Source organism: Mesocricetus auratus, unplaced genomic scaffold, assembly GCF_017639785.1.
Source record: "Mesocricetus auratus isolate SY011 unplaced genomic scaffold, BCM_Maur_2.0 Super-Scaffold_100004, whole genome shotgun sequence".
Classification (NCBI taxonomy): Eukaryota; Metazoa; Chordata; class Mammalia; order Rodentia; family Cricetidae; genus Mesocricetus; species Mesocricetus auratus.
The window spans coordinates 79,258,196-79,277,462 of NW_024429189.1; the positions used below are offsets into that span (position 1 = coordinate 79,258,196).

At 43.9% G+C, this 19,267-nt stretch overlaps 1 protein-coding gene across 1 annotated transcript in view; it reads right to left on the minus strand.

Annotated features, from left to right (window-relative positions):
* Positions 1-7,745: 7,745 nt before the first annotated feature.
* The window catches only part of Chrm5 (cholinergic receptor muscarinic 5), a 57,268-nt gene continuing 45,746 nt past the window's right edge, over positions 7,746-19,267 (minus strand). Inside the window, exon 2 of the mRNA XM_040746009.1 lies at positions 7,746-13,218. Within this exon, the coding sequence (XP_040601943.1) occupies positions 11,538-13,136 (1,599 nt within the window). The 5' untranslated portion in view covers positions 13,137-13,218 and the 3' untranslated portion in view covers positions 7,746-11,537. The remainder of the gene's footprint in view (positions 13,219-19,267) is intronic.

A 19,267-nucleotide genomic window follows, 5' to 3' on the forward strand; every position in this document is an offset into this window, starting at 1 on the left:
CTGTCGTCTGAGGAGGAAAGAGGTGGACACCTGATGGGGGAAGTCCTGTACATTTGTTAATAAAGCACTGTTGGCCAATAGGAATCTAGATGGGTGGGACTAGGAGTCCAGGAGGATTCTGGGAAGGAGAAACACAAGAGAGTTCGAGATGTAACGCCATGGGGTAGGAGCCCGGAACTATTCTCCGGTAAGAGACATACTTAGATTAACAATTATGGGTTAATTACTTAAGTCAGAGCTAGCCATTAAGAAACAAGCAAGGCCAACAGCTTCATAATTAATACATACAGCGTCTTGTGTGTTTATTTGGGGACTACAATGCGACAGAGCCCAGGCAACTGGCGGGTGATAAACCAAAGTGGCTAGCAAGAAAAAGCTTCTCTTAACAGACACCAACTAAATCAACTTCTGAGCACATCTTAGAACCACTGGGACAGTTTGATCCAAATTGCTCAGGCAAAGCTCTGCCCCACCCCACACCACCACCACCACCACCCCAAGCCCTGCCCAGTCTCAGAAAGCCCAAGAAACAGTGGCTCCTCCCCTCCACCCTGAACACACAGTACAGGGAGCAGCCCAGCAACAGGCCTCCTGAGTGTTTTAGTCCCTGGATGTGGGTCTGGATGATTTTCACAGTTTTCCACTCTAATCCATAATCATCCCATGTACCACTCATTCACACCCAGCTCAGTGTCCCTTTACAACCCACAACCATCCCAGGCACCCAGCTGCTTCTGGGACTGGGCTTTGTCTTTTGAGAACTTCAGGAAGTTGGTGGGATGAACTAGTCAATCTTCCTTCTGTCTCCATTACTACATCTAGTTTTGAGATCACATCAGTAATTGTCTCCCTCAAGATCCATTCAGAGACTACTCATCCCTTACCAGAATCTGCTGTTTCAAGTAGTGTTACCTGATCCCATGACCCAGACCTTTGCCCCTAAGCTATGAGATACCCCTGACTTCCTCAGATCAGGGCTGCTGTCCTTTCCAATTAGGAAGTGTGTGTGTGTGTGTGTGTGTGTGTGTGTGTGTGTGTGTGTGTGTGTGTGTGTGTCTGAGATGCCTTGATGGGTGCCTTGAGTGTCAAATGAATTCTCTGAGAAGAAAGACATTTGTTGTTGTCCCCAAGTGACACGCCCAGCCTATCACCACCTGATGACCTGATGACCACAGCTAATGACTTCATCTGGGTGGTGACTCCTTTCTTTAAGTCCTGGCCTCTTGCTGGGCGTTGGTGGCACTCGCCTTTAATCCTAGCAGTCGGGAGGCAGAGGCAAGCGGATCTCTGTGAGTTCGAGGCCAGCCAGGTCTACAGAGCAAGTTCCAGGACAGCCTCCAAAACAATACAGAGAAACCCTGTCTTGAAAAACCAAAAACAGAAAAAAAATTCTTGGCCTCTTGGCATGAGGAGCAGAATAGTGTAAGGTTTCCTGGCTTAGCTACACTCCTGAAGGAAGCCTCTTCCTTTCAGGAACCAAGACTTCTAAAGCCCTGGAGCCCAAGCAGGCCACTGGGAAGGGTGGTGAGTGGACCTGCCTTGGGCTGTCGACTGGACCTACTGGGTGAACAGTACCTTACAGTGGTTGTTGAGTATCATCTCAATTTTTGCAGATGGCTCCTCAGCAACTGAAGGTATCCACTTTATCACTTTATCACTCTGAGGCCAGAAGCTTCGGGGTGCATACAGACCCCATGCTCAGCCAGCCACAACTCTTTTGCTGAAAAGGGAGGCTCCCAGTTTAAGGCAAAGTTGTGCTTGATCTTGTTAGTGGGGAAAAGGCCCTGTAAACCCTTCAAAATTGGTGCTGGTCAAGGTTCTGCTCGTAAGAAAAGCTAATCTCAGCTGGGTGGTGGTAGTGGTGGTGGCGGCGGCGATGACAACACGCCTTTAATCCCAACACTCAGAAAGCAGAGGCAGGTGGATATCTGTGAGTTCAGTCCGGTCTTTAGAGTGAGTTCCAAGACAGCCAGAGCTACACAGAGAAACCCCATCTTGAAAAAGAAACAGTGAGAGAGAGACAGAGACAGAGAGACAGAGAGAGACAGAGAGAGAGGAAGACAGAGAACTACAGCCAACTCTTAATCTCTGTAATGCTCCCTGACTTCTGTGAGGAGTTGTGTGTGTGGAGGGGTGTTGGGGGGTCTCTGTAGACAACAGAGCCAGCAAATTGTCGATCCTCATGAGGCGAAAAGGAAATCTGGTTCAACACAACTCAGTAGTCAGTGTTGGTTCAAACTTCTAGAGTCTGACACCAGGCAGTTTATTTTATACATATTTAAGTATAGTACAATTTGGAAGAAAAGTTTCCTAGAATAACAGGATCCTGTGTGCACAAGAAGCCATAATTACACCGAAACTCTTCTCAAAGTACATGTCACGTCTTCCATGAAGACTGGTCTAGAGATAGGCTACATGTGTTATCTTAAGGGCCTAGGGGAGGATCTGGTGAGGTTTTCATACAGATACACAAATTAGCCACCTCTGTTCCTTGTTGTGGGATCATGGAGGACCCCCTGGGCATACAGATAATGCAAAGGTCATCTAGACTATTAGCTACCTCAGGCTTTGCTTTGGGGAGCTGGATATAGCCTGACTCTCTAGAGAGCATAGGGTTTAGTAACCTAGGCTGTTAGACACCTTCATTCTCAGCTTTCTGGGCAGAAAATAGGTTATACATCTTTTCCCTTAAAAGGACAACTATGTATTTAATATTCCTGGCTCCCCTAGTGCTATCCGTGAGCTCCCAACAGAATCTGGTTATCAAATAGACAGGTTAGGTATATCCGAAAAAGAGAAGTCTTTCAACATGTCTTTTTGTTTTGTTTTGTTTTGTTTTGTTTTTTGAGACAGGGTTTCTCTGTATTGTCACAGAGATTCGCCTGCCTCTGCCTCCCGAGTGCTGGGATTAAAGGCGTGTGCCACCGATGCCCCGCTTTCAACAAGTCTTGACGTGTATCATATGAACAAGATGTGGGGAAGAAGACTGCTCTCAGGCTGGGAAAGTAGCCCAGTTGGTGCAGTGCTTGTGTGGCCAGCACAAAACCCTGTGTTCAATCAGTCCTCGGCACCACATAAAATGAGTGTGGCAATGTGAATAAGTAATTCTACAGGTGGGGTGTGGAGGGGAGGCACACAGAAGGATCAGATGTTCAGAGTTATCCTCAGCTACAGAGAGAGTTTGAGGCTAATCTGAGCTAGAGATTCTGTTTTGCTTTTGTGTGTCAGGCTGTTGCTGAGAACCTGGTGAATATTGCAGTCCACATGCATCTCATCATTCTGCATTCTCCCGTTTGCACAGAAGCCCAGACTCTGGTTTCCTTTATGTGCCAAGAACAGTGGAAAGGATGCTTAGAGAAGAGAAGTATCACTGGAGGGATTTTCTTTGTATCACTAGTTGTTCCATTCATCATTCTGTTTGTGTATATCCCTGAAGGATGGGGAACAGTATGCATTCCCTTCTGCACCCAAGCTCATTGCATTGATCAGTAATTATTTGCTGAGTAAATGAGCAGCCATACACAGGGTAATCAGGTTGCCTGGATGGTGAGTCTTGGATCTAAAACCATGGTGAAGGAAAGTAATCTTATCCTGTACTGTACTGATTGCATCTAACAGAGATAGAAAATGACAGATGCAGCCTCTTTCTGATCTATATTTAGTTAGGAGTGGGAGCTTTCCATGTCACTTGAAGCCTTGGGATTTCTTCTTTGAAGAGTCTAAGTGGCCGGATACTTTCTGTTCAAGGGCTGCCAAAGGGTACTTAATAGCACTGTGAGTTCAAATGAAACATGTTTATAGATGCTAATGTGGGTACAGGGGACACCAAACTTTATACACTGCTAATGGGAGTGGGAATTAACTCAGGCACTGTGCACATCAGTGTGGAGCTTCCTCAAAAGACTAAAATTAAAACTAGCATATGATCCAGTCACTTCTATGCATATAACTGAAGGTATCAAAGAGCATAGAATAGAGATATCTGCACCCCTGTGTTTGTTGCAGCACTATTCAGGACAGCCAAGTTTTAGAGTCAGTAGATATGTCTATCAATGGATGAACTGATAAAAAATGCACTATCCATTCACAACGACATTTAATCAGCCATAAAGATAAACATAATCAAGTGATAGGCGGGGAAAGTGGGTCAAATTAGGGATTATCACATAATGCAAAATAGGCCAGACTTAGAAGAACAAATTCTCGTGTCTTCTCTCATATACAGAGTCTATATTAAAATAAAAATAGTGAAGGTAAAAGTAGGATTATTTGACATATGAAAAGGTACCAGAAGGAGGGGGACAAGAGAGGCTATTGAAGTAGATATGATTAAAGTATATGCTTGTATGAAAACATCACAAAACATATGTTTTATACAATTAAAATTTAATAATTTTAAGGTACATGTATACAGTAAGATTTCAAGGGTAGATGTTAAGATATTTTTCAGTCATCTCCAGCTGGCAGAATTATTGGTAATTTTTCATTTGTTTGTTTTCTAAGAAAATATGTATTGCTGTATTAATCGTTGTCTTAACAAGTATAGTGAATATAAAACAAAACTGAATATAATTTTGTGTGTGTGTTCATGAATGTGTTTGTTTGTGCATGTTCAGGCCAGAGATCGAGGTGGACTTTCTTTCTCAATTGCACAGGAATTCTCATTGAATTTGGAGCTTACCAGTTTGACTAGACTGGCTGACCTACAAGCCCTAGGAATTCTTTTGCTTTCATCTTCCCTGGGATTATAGGTGCACAGTGGTTTTTACGAGGATGCTGGGGATCTAATTTTGCTCAGAACTTCAGCAATGAATGTTGCCTGGTCCTCTAAGTTGTTTTTTGTTTGTTTGTTTGTTTGCTTTGTTTTGCTATCCAGTGGGTGTTTTGCCTGCACCTGAAGAGGCGAGAAGAGGGCATTAGATCTGAAACTGAATTTACAGATAGTTGTAAGTTATCATGTGGGTGCTGGGAATCAAACCTGGAACCACTGGAAGAGTGACTAATGCTCTTAATGGCTGAGTCATCTCTTCAGCCATCTACTCCAGCCATCTGGTATCATTTTTGGAGGAAAAGACTTGATCTTTTCTTCCTCTTCTCAATAGGCCCTACCTCCTGTGCTGTGGAATAATCCTTTTGCACACTGTGAAGACATGTTGCTCTCATTGTTAATAAAAGCTGATTGTCTGATGGCTCTGTAGGACTTTAGGGGCAGAGAGAACTCTGGGAAGAAGGACAGAGTCACCAGGCAGATGGAGGGGGAGCAAGACATTCAAGAGGACAGGTAAATGCCACAAGTCATGTGGCAACATGTAGATTGATAAAAAAAAATGGGTTAATTTAAGTTGAAAGAGCTAGTTAGTGACAAGCCTAAGCTATCGGTCAATCTTTTATAATCAATTATAAGAAGTCTCTGTGTGGGTTTTTCGGAACAGCTGCTGAGACACAGAGAAAGTCCACCTACATTCCTGGGTATCAAAGGTCCCATCCAAGGACTGTCTATCAATGGCAAACTGGGTTTCCAGGGAGAAGAGTTGTACTCAAAATACCAGAGGAAGAATGATCTGTCTTTCCTGCTGCAGTTCTTCAGCATGTGGTGTTTTCCACAATCTACTGGACTGTTGATTTTCGAAACTGATCTATTATTAGTATGTTAACATCAATAGCTTTGTGGATTTTGACCAAAGGTAACTTTGTCCATCTTTGGATACATGAGGACCACTAAAGATAAGTATCAATTCCCATTTTGTGATATTTGGAATAAGTGAATGCATTTGCATCATTCTATGCTAGAGGTAAAGATGCCTCTTTCTTCTATTAGGATGCCAATGCAGATGCATTTGTACAAGATAATCGTGTTCCTAAAAACACTGCCAAGGACTTGGAAAAGGACACTCTTGGGATAGCTTTTCTTAGAAGGAATGTAAGAACATCTTTGGGGATATAGTGGTTTGAGATTTGTTTAGGATCCATATTAAAAAAGGCATTAGGATTTTTTGGCTGATAGATTGCCATGAAGAATATTGATATTAAATAAGCATGAATGATTGTCAGACACGATGAACAAATACCAGGCTCATTTCGCTTTGTCTTTCTTTGCCTAATTTTGGATCACAGATGAATTAAAGGTTGTATTCCCCCCCCTACCCCCGACATTAACTCATGAATTACTAAGGGAGATGAGTACAGTCCCTTGGAGGATAATAATGACTGTGGCTTCTCTGAGTTTAACATGAGCATATGAGTCAATCTTTTGTCTCTTATCTCTTACTGTCTCCACAGTAATTCAACTTGTTCTACTGGGTGTCTTCATAGCTTTCAGTTATAGTAGCTGCTACAGGATGGCATAGAATGTGTCTTCTTCTCTAGGACCCATGTGTTTTCCTTTACTGAGAACTTTAGAGCCTAGTACCTAATGAAGAATTGCTTCATAGAGATACCCATGTCCACACATCCCTTATGTAAACTGAGGGCCCTAGGGATGGGTAGTCGGGAAGTAATCACTATGGAAAAATCAGAGCTTTATTTCTCACAGAAAGAGAAAAGTGGTGGATAGTTTCTTAAAACATCAAAATATAAGTATAATTTTTAAGAATGAATGCAAACACTAAAACAATGGCTAAAAGAATTTTTAAAAGCTTTTTACATTTCTTTATTTTGTTGGTGTGTCATCAGAGGACAGTTTGCAGGAACTGGTTCTCTCTTTCCACCACAAGGGTCTCAGAGATCAAACTCAGGTTTGGAGGCAAGCAACTTTATCTGTTGAGCCGTCTTGCTGGCCTTTGTTTTTTTCTTGTTTGTCTTGTTAAAGAAACCAAGGGAAGAAACAGAGACTGTTATCTAGACAATGATGAAATCAGATAAGAGAAATAGAGGACAAAGCAAAGGAATGCTTCTCTAAGTAAACTTGGTTGTAGTTTTGACTTTAACAAACATTAATATTCTACTTATTAAAAGGAAGTTAAATCAGGGTGGGGAGTCACTAATGCTATAGTTCCAGCCCTCAGGAAACTAAGGTTGGGGAATCTTGAGTTCCTAGACAGCCAGGCAGTGTCTCAAGAAGGGGAAGGAAAGTTCAAGACCATTGTGGGATTGAGTCTGTAGATCAACAAAAGAGTGCTTGTGTAGCATGCAGAAGAGCCTGAAAATGCACAGGGCATGAAAGGCAAAGAAAAGCCGAGGACCTCCTCCAGACTAAAGCGTTCTAAACATGCCACGGCAGAGTGCTCTGTTTGGTCCTAGATTAGATCCTGAACTGTAAACATATTCTCATAACAAACAGCATTTGTATAAGTGGTGAAATCTGAGTAGTCTGTAGACTACAGAACAGCATTGTAGCAATGTCAATTTTCTTGATTTTTGTCATTTATGAAGTGGTTACATAAAGTAAGCTTGTTCTTAAGAAACTACAGGGAGACATTCCAAGGTAAAGAAACACATGGAGACAACCTACTCTAAGACAGTAGAGAAAAAAAAAGTCATGTGTCAGCACACTGAGAGAGTGCTCACTAATGGGACAAAATTTTAATGGATTTGTAAAATAGATGAAGGGTAAAGAGTTGTTTGTAGTATTTATTCAATTTTTATAAAGTTTAAATTCAAAATAATTTGTTCTTTTTAAAATGTGCTTCTGAGCTGGGCAGTGATAGAGCATGCCTTTAACCCCAAAACTTGGGAGGCAGAGGCAGAGGCAGGTAGATCTCTGTGAGTTGGAGGCCAGCCTGGTCTACAGAGTGAGTTCCACGACAGTCAGGGCTGTTACACAGAGACACCCTGTCTCTAAAAACCAAATAAATAAATAATTAGGTGCTCTTGGCTCCTTTCCTAACACAGCTACCCACTCCCTGTCTAGATTTTCTTAACTTAGTGAAGAGCTTGCATAATCTTGAACTTTACCGATGAAATGACCGGAAGGAGATGGAAAATTACAATCACAGAATGGTAATGAGATGACAGGGGAGAAAGGGAGGCTGTTCCCTTTGGCACAGAGTCCCTGCCTGAGAACAGCTGGGCTTCCAGGCCTATCCCTTGCCCTCGTCCTACGGGAGAAAGGAAGAGTTTTAGCCACAGACTTTTTATCATCATTATTTAATCTTAACTTCATCATTGGTAGCTGGAATGTCAGATCACAGAAAGTAGCAACAGGGATGTGCATTCCATATTGTGTGCCCTATCTTAAAAGGGAAGGCCATGCAGAGCTGGGAAGGACCCTGTTACAGACAGGGTCCATCGTGCTAACCAGAGCACATTCTCCAGTTTTAGCACTTTTCATGGAATCACTGTGTGGTTGAATGTCTTTAATACCCAGAAGAACACGAGTACAATGTGCTTTTCTGTGGTTCAGGTATTTATAGTAGGCAGCTGCATGCGCCAACCCAGGAGTTCAGGTATAGATTTCACAGTTACAAAGAGCCCACAGCTTCATCCTCAGAGGACACTTACCGGAGGACCAAAGCTGAGGAGTGTCTACAAAGCGCCTTGTTTAACCAAAACATGAATGGAAAACTGGGACTTGTCACCAAATTCACAGCCAAAGAGAAACAAATCACATCATTAGCAACACATATCATCCAATAGTTAAGTAGTTAAAGCTGAACAAAGTTATCACAGACAACTCAGGAGACTGGGGTCTGGGATCTTAGCCCAGGAGGCCTAGGGTCAGGTCAGCTCATGTCCTGGGTACTTACCCAGTACCTGTAGTTTACAGTGGAGTCTGCATTCTGAAGACCCCACCCAAGGCCCTGACTCTAGGAAACTTCAGTTTCCTCTAGTGGTTTTGGGGGTATGCTTTGTCTTTGTTAATGTGCATGTTACCCTATAACCCTGACTACTCTCCAAAGCCAGTGAGGCTCAATTTCACAAAAGATAAACTAAAAAGGCTAATTCTATGTGATGGTGGAGCAATACTCTCTCCACCCCAGGCCTGGGTCCCTTTGCTTTAACTGGGTTATCCCTGTATTGCAAGTGATGAATACAGGATTAAAATAACCATTTTCAAGGAAAGATTTCTAATTCTGCCAGCAGTCAAGGCCTTAAAGAAAAAGAGTCAAGCATGTCTAGAGCTGGTAGAGCAGGTTTTTGCATAAAGCCACACCCTCCTGGTATCACATAGGCCTGGGAACCTCTGTCTCAGAGATTTGAGCCAATTAGTATTTTCACTAAATTCTTGGCAGGTGTCGACCTGCCCTTCAAAAGGCTCCACAGCCATGGTGCATCAGACATGCTCCGTCTCAGCATCAGATCTCTGCAGGGCTGGAGTGGAGGCCTGGGTGGACTAGCCTTGTCCTGGCCAAGAGTCCCCCATCCTGAAGCTCCTTGACGTGTAACTCTGTTCTTCCAGGGTCAGAGAAAGAACTCGGGTACACATCTAATTCCCAGGAAACCAGGTCAAGTCTTTTTTTTTTTTTTCATCCTCTTAGAAAATGAGGTTGAGACAGAGCTGGCTTCCACAGAGTGAAATGAAATCCAGATTTTTTTTTCTTTTTGAAACAGGATCTTGCTATAGACAAAGCTGCCCCCTGCCCAAGGGCTGGGATTACAAGGTGTGTTCCACCACACCCAGCTGGATTGTAGAGAATGTTTTAGCACAGCATCAAATGATAGCAGATTTAACTAGAAAGTTTCTGACAGGACTTTCCACCTGTCAGTTCTTCATGTAGTACTGCACGGCTTTTACTGTGGATCTTTCATTAATTTTGTTTCTCTCGCAGCTTTCGTTTCTTGTGTATGTATTTATTTTTAGAGTCATCACAGGAAGCATCTTAGCCGTCCCCCTGCCCCCCACTCTGAAACTCAAACCCAGGGCTTTGGGCACGCTGGGCAAGCACTCTCCACCGAGCATCACTCTCATCACTCTACTTCCAGTTTGCTTATATAAAAATACTTCAGTTAAATAGTTTAGTTAAACTCCATTTTTAAATAATCCCAGGGTGCACGTGTATGTTCATAAATTCTGTTTTTATGTCCCTGTTACTTACACTTAGTTTTTAAGATGAAACTTGCATTTAAACAATGTTTGCTGTGGTGCTGGGGATGGAATCTAGTGCCTCATGCATGTGGAAGCAAGTGCCTGATCACTGGGCTCCTCCTACCCAAAGAGGTCATGTATGAGGACCATAGCCAGCTGCACTAAACCCTCAATTCTATGGGTGAATTTAGATAGGACTGAGCAAGGAAGTCAGTTCTTTCAAATATGAAAGACATATAAGAAAAGGAGGGAGGGAGGCAGGGAAGGGAGAAGAAAAGAAAGAAACAATATTCCCCTCTGTCTGCCCAAATAACACTTCTTTCCCAGCATAGGACAGTGATCTGTACATTGTCTGTGTGTGAGTTAGGGGTCTGGATGAGGGGGATTGGGAACTTCAAAAACTCTTAAGGAATTTTGAAAGCATGAAAGGAATCCTATTTGTTTTCTATGTTTTGTGTCTGACTTGTCCTGAGAGGAGATTACAAAGCAACTCCCCTGAAAACAGCATAAAAGACCCAGCATTCATTATCCTGGAGAGGATCCTTACTGGACAGGGCTGTTGTACAATCAGTTTCTCCTGAGAACACAGCATATTTAATAAAAGACTCCAAATGGGCACCAAAAAGGATATACAATATTTGTTTACCTCATTGGTAAAACACGAAAATAATTGTATGGAAACTTGATCATTATTAGTAGCAGAATAGAAGCCCCTCTAAGAGACCAAGTGTGCAAAGTGGCAAAGTGTGCCAATGTCAGCATCCTTCTTTTTTTTTTTTTTTTTTTGGTTTTACGAGACAGGGTTTCTCTGTATAGTTTTGGAGGCTGTCAGTCCACCCCGGCCTTGAACTCACAGAGATCCGCCTGCCTCTGCCTTCCGAGTGCTGGGATTAAAGGCGTGCACCACCAACGCTCGGCGTCAGCATCCTTCTTAACTCAGGATTCTGAAAGACTGATGGTCTGTGGGAATCACCATGGTTTCACTGGGTACAGGGTTGTCATAGTTACGAAAGGGAGAGTAAGAGCATCATTCTGTATATAAACAGAAAAACATGCTACAGTACAAAGCAAAGCACGTGATAGCTGCATAATCAATGCTGATTAAATTACAAAGAGTGATATTCTTAGAACCCAGTGGAATATCACTCTCATCCAGAGGTGACAGTGGCTTGCATTCTCCTGATTCTCACTGGTATAAGACAATTTCATACAGACACATACATATTGCACAATGCTCTACGACAGAATGCCACAGGGGAAGATTTTCATCTGGTCCTATCCTTCACAGATCAGTTCCCAAAGTCATTGTCCACAATGACTCAAGTGTACTTCCAAAGAAGGGCCCCAAGTCTGCCTTTCTGATTCACCAGCCAACTCTAGTGGCATCAGTCTTGCCTTGGTAATAGGCAAGACTCACTCCACATGGCAGACATTGCTATGTGTGTGACTCTTCATTTGACAAGAGACCTTGAGCCTTGGCAAGTCTTTGGGGACTCGGGATGGCAGATGATGTTCTTCAGAACGAGCAAACCAGACTGTGGCTGTTATTCTTTTGAGGGGCATTGCTGACTATTCAGAGTAGCTTGCTGTTCCCTTGCCAATACAATTTCTCTTCCACTTTTTTCTTTTTCCACCGGCAGAGGAGCAGCATCTTAAAGGTCTTCCTGAAGGTTCTGTTGCAGAGAGCATAGCAGATGGGGTTGATGGTACTGTTGACATAGCACAACCAGTAACCCAGGTGCCACAGGGTGACAGGGACGCACTTGTCACAGAAGGTGGAAACCAGGACCATGATGTTGTATGGGGTCCATGTGATAATGAAGGCCAGGAGAATGGCACTCAAGGTCTGGGCTGCTTTCCTCTCTTTGACTAGGACCATTCTCTTTCGTTTGGTCATTTGATGACTGAGGTTGGCATCCAGGTCTTTTGGTGAAGGATCTTTGGACACCGGGAAGGTACAGGGCATGATTTTCACCTTGCGACAGCCATTGTTAGTCTCCTGGGTCCCGTCAGCTTTTACCACCAATCGAAACTTATAGGCAACACACTTCTGACTCTTGAGTCTGTGAGCAGCAGCCGGAGATAGGAAGTATTTGGGAGTGTCGTAGTCATTGTTTTCAGTCTGAGCGCTCACAAAAGTTTCCTTCTTCTCTTCCGTACTGAATTCCTTCCTTGGGCTTTCCTTAGCTTGGCTCTTGTAGACCACTTGGAAGACAGGGTCAGTGGTGGACTTGGCCTCATCCTCTGAGGAGGGGTAGCTGCTACAGGTAGTGACCTGCTCAGCCTTGTCCCAGTCAGCACTTAGGTCAGTGGCCTGAGTTGGCTTTCCTGTTGTTGAGGTTCTTCTGCGGGAGGATGACCAGGAGGCCTGATTCCTTTCCCTCTGGGCCAGGTTGGGTCTAGGGCAGTTAAAGAAAGATCTGAGCAGGGTCCTGTGAGCCGGCTTTCTTTTCTTGGCTTCTGCCACAGAATCGGAACCTTGGAGGTCAGCCAGGTCCTTGGTTCGCTTCTCTGTTTCCCGGTAGATCCGGCAGTAGAGTATGGTCATGACGGAGACAGGGATGTAGAAGGCAGCGATGGCAGTGCCGAAAGTGATGGTGGGCTCGGAGAGGAACTGGATCTGGCACTCATCGGGTGGTACTGTCCGCTTCCCAACCAAGTACTGCCAGCAGAGGATTGCTGGTGCCCAGAGGAGGAAGGAGATCAGCCAGGCCAAGCCAATCATGATGCCAGCCCTCTTTGGGGTACGCTTGGCTCGGTATGTCAGTGGTCTTGTGATGGAAAAGTAACGGTCAAAGCTAATCACCAGAAGGTTCATGACAGAAGCGTTGCTGGCGACATAGTCCAGTGCAAGCCAAAGGTCGCAAGCCAGACTTCCGAGAACCCAGCGACCCATGAGGATGTAAGTCGTGTACAGGTTCATGGAGAAGATGCCAATGATGAGGTCTGCACAGGCCAAGCTGAGCAGGTAATAGTTGTTAACTGTCTTGAGCTGACTGTTGACTTTGAAAGAGACCATGACCAAGACATTGCCCACAATGGTCATCAGGCTGACCACAGCCGTCACAGCTGCAATAGTGATGACTTCCCACAGCCCATGGCGTTCCAAAGCCTGGTGATTTACTGGGGTGCCGTTGACCGTGGTTTCATTTTGGTAAGATTCCCCCTCCATCCTGGTTCAGGAAGTTACATTCGGATCTAGTCTGAGGTTTGGAGCTGCTCTCTGTTCTGCCTCCCCTCTTCTTGACCTGTATCTGGAAGAGACATAAACAAGTCAGCTCCTCACACTTCTGCGAGATTTTCTTTTCCATTTGGGAAACTGTTAACAGAATAGGACAGGTATTTTGTTCATCATTCCTAACAGAATATGACATGTATACAGAGCAAGATGCTGGATTGTTGAACCTTTTTTTTTCTTAGAAAATGACTTAATTTATTATCATACTATTGTTAGTATTGATATGGTTGAGATAGTTAAGTAAAAGGTAAAAGGCAAAATAAAATTTGGACATTATATATATATATATATTATACATCATTACATGATAGTATAGTAATATATGTATATATCTTTATCACTCTTAAATTTAATTAAATTAAACCCAACAAGTATTGGGATTTAATTATAAAATTTTTCAATTAAGAATATTTTTCGACGGGCGGTGGTGGCGCACGCCTTTAGTCCCAGCACTCGGGAGGCAGAGGCAGGGGGATCTCTGTGAGTTCGAGGCCAGGCTGGACCGACAGTCTCCAAAACAATACAGAGAAACCCTGTCTCGTAAAACCAAAAAAAAAAAAAAAAAAAAAAAAAAGAATATTTTTCAACGGGTGGTGGTAGTGCATGCCTTTAATCCCAGCACTGGGGAGGCAAAGGCAGGTGGATCTCTGTGAGTTCGAGGCCAGCCTGGTCTACAGAGTGAGTTCCAGGACCGCCAGGACTGTTTTACAGAGAAGCCCTGTCTCAAAAAACAAAAGACAAAACAAACAAACAAAAGAAAAAACAAAAAAAATTTTTCAGTGAAAAATTCTGACATTTTATACGTGTAAAAATGAATTTTGTTCGTCTTCATGCTCCAGTTCCCTCAATCATTCTCTCCTTCTCCCACTGAGACCATTCTTCTTCCACAAAAATCTATAGACCTCAATACCATTTTATCACCGTACCGTCAGTTCTTTGTGAATGCCAAATGATGTGTTTTGATTGTATTCACTCCCCCCACAACCCCTCCTAGATTTATCCCTTTTCCCTACCCACCCAACTTTGTGTCCCCTTTATTTTTAGTGTATGATTGTTTCCATTTTTTGTCTTTTTTTATTTAAATTAGAAACAAGGTTACTTCACATGTCAATCCCAGCTCCCTCTCCCTCTCCCTCCCCTCCTCCCACAGCCTCCCACCAACCCCTTCCCCCTCTGCCAATCTCCACTCCTTTCCCCAGGAAGAGTGAGGCCCTCCATGGGGGTGTCCAGAGTCCGTCATTTCATCCAGGGCAGGGCCTAGACCCTCTCCCAAAAGTCCGGGCTGAGAGAGCATCTCTCGTGGGATGAGTTTCCATTTTAATGAGCCCCAATGCCGGAGTATAATTCATATGTGTGAAACTGCTGCCCTCTTGTGGCAGTTATAGAAAAGGGGGTGAGAAAATGAAGATGAGAAAAGAATGACTAGAATTGCAGTTAGCAAACTTCCCAGCGGAAGTAAAAGCTAGGAGAGGGTGGAGAGTGAAAGGTAGGTGGTGAAGTTGAGGGATAGTAGGGTGGACATGAAGGCTAGGAATGGGGGTGGGGCTAGGGGCTAGTGTGGAGGTGCGACATGGGAGTGATAGACTTGAATATAGGGGATAGAAACCGGAAATGAACATCGGAGGTAGGGCCTAGAAGCCGTCTGCTTGGATCTCTGTGAGTTCGAGGCCGGCTTGGTCAACAGAATGAGTTCCAGGACAGCAAGGCTACACAGAGAAACGACCCCCCCCCCATCCCTCAAAAGGACCAAGCTTGCTGCTCACAATGGGTTAAAAGTCAAGGAGAACACCTATTGAAGGAATGTGTGAAGAAACAAAGGTTTTGACATGTCTTTTTAAAAAGGTGTCTCTTTCTAAGTAACACACATCTAATTTCTTTTGACTCATAGAGAAGTACAATTCAAAGCTCGTTTCAATTAAGAGATGGTTTTTTGTGGAGCCGGGCGTTGGTGGTGCACGCCTTTAATCCCAGCACTCGGGAGGCAGAGGCAGGTGGATCTCTGTGAGTTCGAGGCCAGCCTGGTCTACAAGGCGAGTTCCAGGACAGCCTCCAAGACAATACAGAGAAACCCTGTCTCGAAAAACCAAAAAAAAAAAAAAAAAAAAAAAAAAAAAAGAGATGGTTTTGTGGTGGTGCAAGCCTACCAGCACTCAGAAGCCAGAGGCAGGCAGATCTCTGTGAGTTCCAGGTCAGCCTGGTCGGACAGAGCTAGTTCCAGGACAGCCAGGGCTATGCAAAGAAACCCTGTCTTGAAAAACCAAAACAAGAGATAGCTTCTTGAGGGAGGGAGTGGTGAATGGGGAGAGGGACTGGAAGAAAGAAGGGAGGGAGGAAAACTTGTGATTGGGATGGAAAAAAAATAATTAACTAGCTAATTCATTTTTAAAAATCAGGGGGGAAAAAGAGATGATATCTCATTGTCACTGAACCGATGCTATCTGGAGCAAGATTTTAACCAATGCCAAACACTGTTTATTGGTGTGCTATATGCCTCGGAGCATAGAAGACACTCAAGTGAATGAATTGAGAGAATTGATCTTGTTCCCCATTAAAGAGCATCTAGGAAGAAAGCTGAGCCTCCTGGTCTAATTCTTGGGAGAGGAAGGTCTATTCTAAGGATATTAAACATTCGCACTGTCGCTGTAGGACAGGAAAGCCGGCGAGACAGTTACACTTGAGGACTCAATTGGAGTCACTGGATTCATGTGTGAAGCTTGTTTCCCAGTCCTCAGGTGGGGGTGGGGACTCCCTTCCCTTCTGTCTTGTGTAGTATTCCCAGACTTTGGGGACTATATCATTTTTCTATGTGTGCCATGTCATTAAAAAGCCTTGGCAGGGGGCTGGAGAGATGGCTCAGAGGTTAAGAGCACTGCTTACTCTTCCAGAGGTCCTGAGTTCAATTCCCAGCAACCACATGGTGGCTTACAACCATCTATATTGAGATCTGGTGCCTTCTTCTGGCGAGATGACATATGTGTAGGCAGAACACTGTGTACATAATAAATAAATCTTAAAAAAAAAAGTCTTGGCAGTACTGCTGCAATTAGGTTTATGGGAAATTCTGAAAGCCCAGAATTCCTTGGCAGTTAGCAAACTTCCCAATGGAAGTAAAAGCAAGGATTACGTATTTATCATTGCGTTCCTAACGGAAGCATCTTTTTCTGTAAGTGATCAGAAGAAAATGTCGTAAGGAGGCAGCGACTCACTGCATCAAGCAAAGCTGGTAAGTCTAGTAAGATGAGGACCAACACGAGTCTGGGTTTAGTTCCAAGGAGATAAGAATGCATATTGGTAAGTCGTTTGGGACTGTGGTGGTTGGATAGCTTTGTGAAACATGGGGCAGAGAGACTAGGAGAAGAGTGGAAGGAAGCTATGCTACTGACTGCCTGCACGCTCTTCTGTGGACCACAGTTGTGCCTGCATACAATGCCAACTGAAGGCAGAAGAGGGAGTCAAATCCCTAAGGACTGAGTACAGACAATTGTCTACCTGTGGATGATGGGGCTCAAACCCTGGTTTTCGGGAAGAGCAGTAAGTGCTCTTAAGAGCTGAGTCTTCTCTCTAGCCTGGCTTTTTCTTATATTTAAAGAAAGATGGAACTGGGTGTTGGTGGCACACACCTTTAATTCCAGTACTCGGGAGGCAGAGGCAGGCAGATCTCTGTGAGTTCGAGGCCAGCCTGATCTACAGAGTGAGTTCCAGGACAGCCTCCAAAACAATACAGAGAAACCTTGTCTCAAAAAACAAAACAAAAAATGGAAAATCTGGAAAACAGCTTGGAGTGGGGTGGGGAGGTGGTAGAGTCTGTATTGTGTATCTTAGGGATTGGTTCTATCAGTTTTGAGGAGGTCTCTAGCTGTGAGCCAAGTCCTTGAAGCCCCTTAAGATGTCATCATTCCCTGATAGGCTTTGCCTTTTCCTTCATCTCCAGCACAATGTGAGCAGGAACTTGGGGCTCAAAGAGTAGCTCCTGCTAGATTCCCTTCCTCTGTAACCTGTGAGCACCCCTCAACAGTAGAGGCAGATGTTTAAAATACACCACAAATGGAAAGCCAGACTTGGTGGTGCAGTCCTGGAAACCCAGTTCCTCTGGGGGCTTAGACAGAAGGATGGGCAATTCAAGGCCTTCCTTCTAGGGCTACAGAATCAGTAAAAAGGGTCTTCAGTGCAAATTACTGAGGCGCTGTTTCAAAAGAAAAAGTAAAAACAGTGGATTTCTTTCTGAGAAAGCCTACCGATGTTTTCCAGTTTTCTTTTTCATGCACTCAGCGTAGGAGGCAGCTAAACTATTTAGCAATCTGCCTGTTTGCAGAGGGAAGAATCGAGAAGCTGTTCTTGTTCTATGAAATTTATATTTGCAAGGGGTCAATGATTTGTTTTAGAACTATCACAAACAGCCAGGAGGTGGTGGTACAAGGCTTAATCCTAGCAGTGGGGATGCAGAGGCAGACGAATCACTGTGAGTTCAAGGCCAGTCTGGAATATATAGTGAGCTCCAGGTCAGCTAAGGCTGCACAACGAGACCCACTTAAATTTGAAAAAGAAAGAAAGAAGGAGCTATCATAATATTTTCTTTTCCAAGTATGGAAAAGCTTCATGGTCTTGAGCTAGTACTTAATGAAGCTTTCTTGGGAGGTTTAAATGAAAACCCAAATATTACCTGATGATAGTAATTTTCCAACCTGAATATGCATCAAAGTTACCAGCAAGTTACCAAAACAGATCACTGGGCCTCATCCTCAGAGTTCTGGCTGCAGGGAGGCTTAGGAGTTTTCTTTCAACAAGTGACACTGTGTTGCTGTCCCACATTCTGAAAATGATTACATAATGTGTGGATTTCTGTTTATAAAAATAGACCTGGGAGGGGTAGAAAGATTCTAAGAACAGGAGGTGTGTGTGGTGGGTGCTGCAGTGTGGCCCAGACCAGAACCATGTCTCCCGAACATGCAAGGCTCCTATTCTTATGAAAGACTCCTATTCCTATGAACTCATAGCAGCGCAAGATCAAGCCAGTCATTTTTCCAACCCAGAGACAGGGCCCATGAGCTTCTCCTCCTAACTGAGGAGCTAGTAGTTTTCATTATGGGTGTGGCCACTGGATGGTCAGCTATGCTCCAGTGCATACCTGGGCAGCATGAATTGCAGTCTATGGCTCTTCAAAAAAAATAGGCCAAACAAGGTAAAAATATACTTATACAGAAAGTTAAACTTATTTTCTTAAGGTTCTCTCTGTGTGACTGAGACTTTGTTTTTGGTATCTTATGGGTTTGCTAAGGAAACTGACTTTGAAATTGACACAGTGGCATCCATTAAAGCTAGGATTGTCACGTGAAAGCAACACCAGAAGTCCCTTCTATGCAGACCAAAAGGGCTTTAGCTTATTTCAATGCCTTTTATCACTGGTGACAATTTCTCTGTGTATCAGAACCATGTAAGGGACCATCCCGGTGGCTAAAATGTAATTCCAGCTATTTGGGAGGCATCTACTGGAGAACTGTGAGTTCCAAGCCAGCCTGGACAAATCAACGAGACACTGACCATGTTAGCATTACTTCTCTCACTGATTCAGTGAATACCTGACAAGAGCAACTTAAAGAATTGTTTCTTCTGCATTACAGTATCTGGGAGCACAACCTAGCATGGTGGGAACATAGAATCAGGAGGTGATTGGTCACCCTGTACTTGTCACAAGTACTTGTCCTCAGCTTGCTTCTTTTCATCTGTTGAGAGACAGCTAGGTTGTTTCCAATTTCTGACTATTATCTTTAGGGCAGTGATCAGGCAGTGGTTGTGTGCCTCTTTTTTTGGTTTCTCGAGACAGGGTTTCTCTGTATTGTTTTGGAGGCTGTCCTGGAACTCGCTCTGTAGACCAGGCTGGCTTAGAACTCAAAGAGACCCCCCTGCCTCTGCCTCCCGAGTGCTGGGATTAAAGGTGTGTGTCACCAACGCCCTTCGGTTGTGTACATCTTTAATCCCAGCACTCCGGAGGCACAGGCAGGCAGATCTCTGTGAGTTTGAAGGCAGCCTGGTGTATAGAGTGAGTTCCAGGACAGCCAAGGCTACAC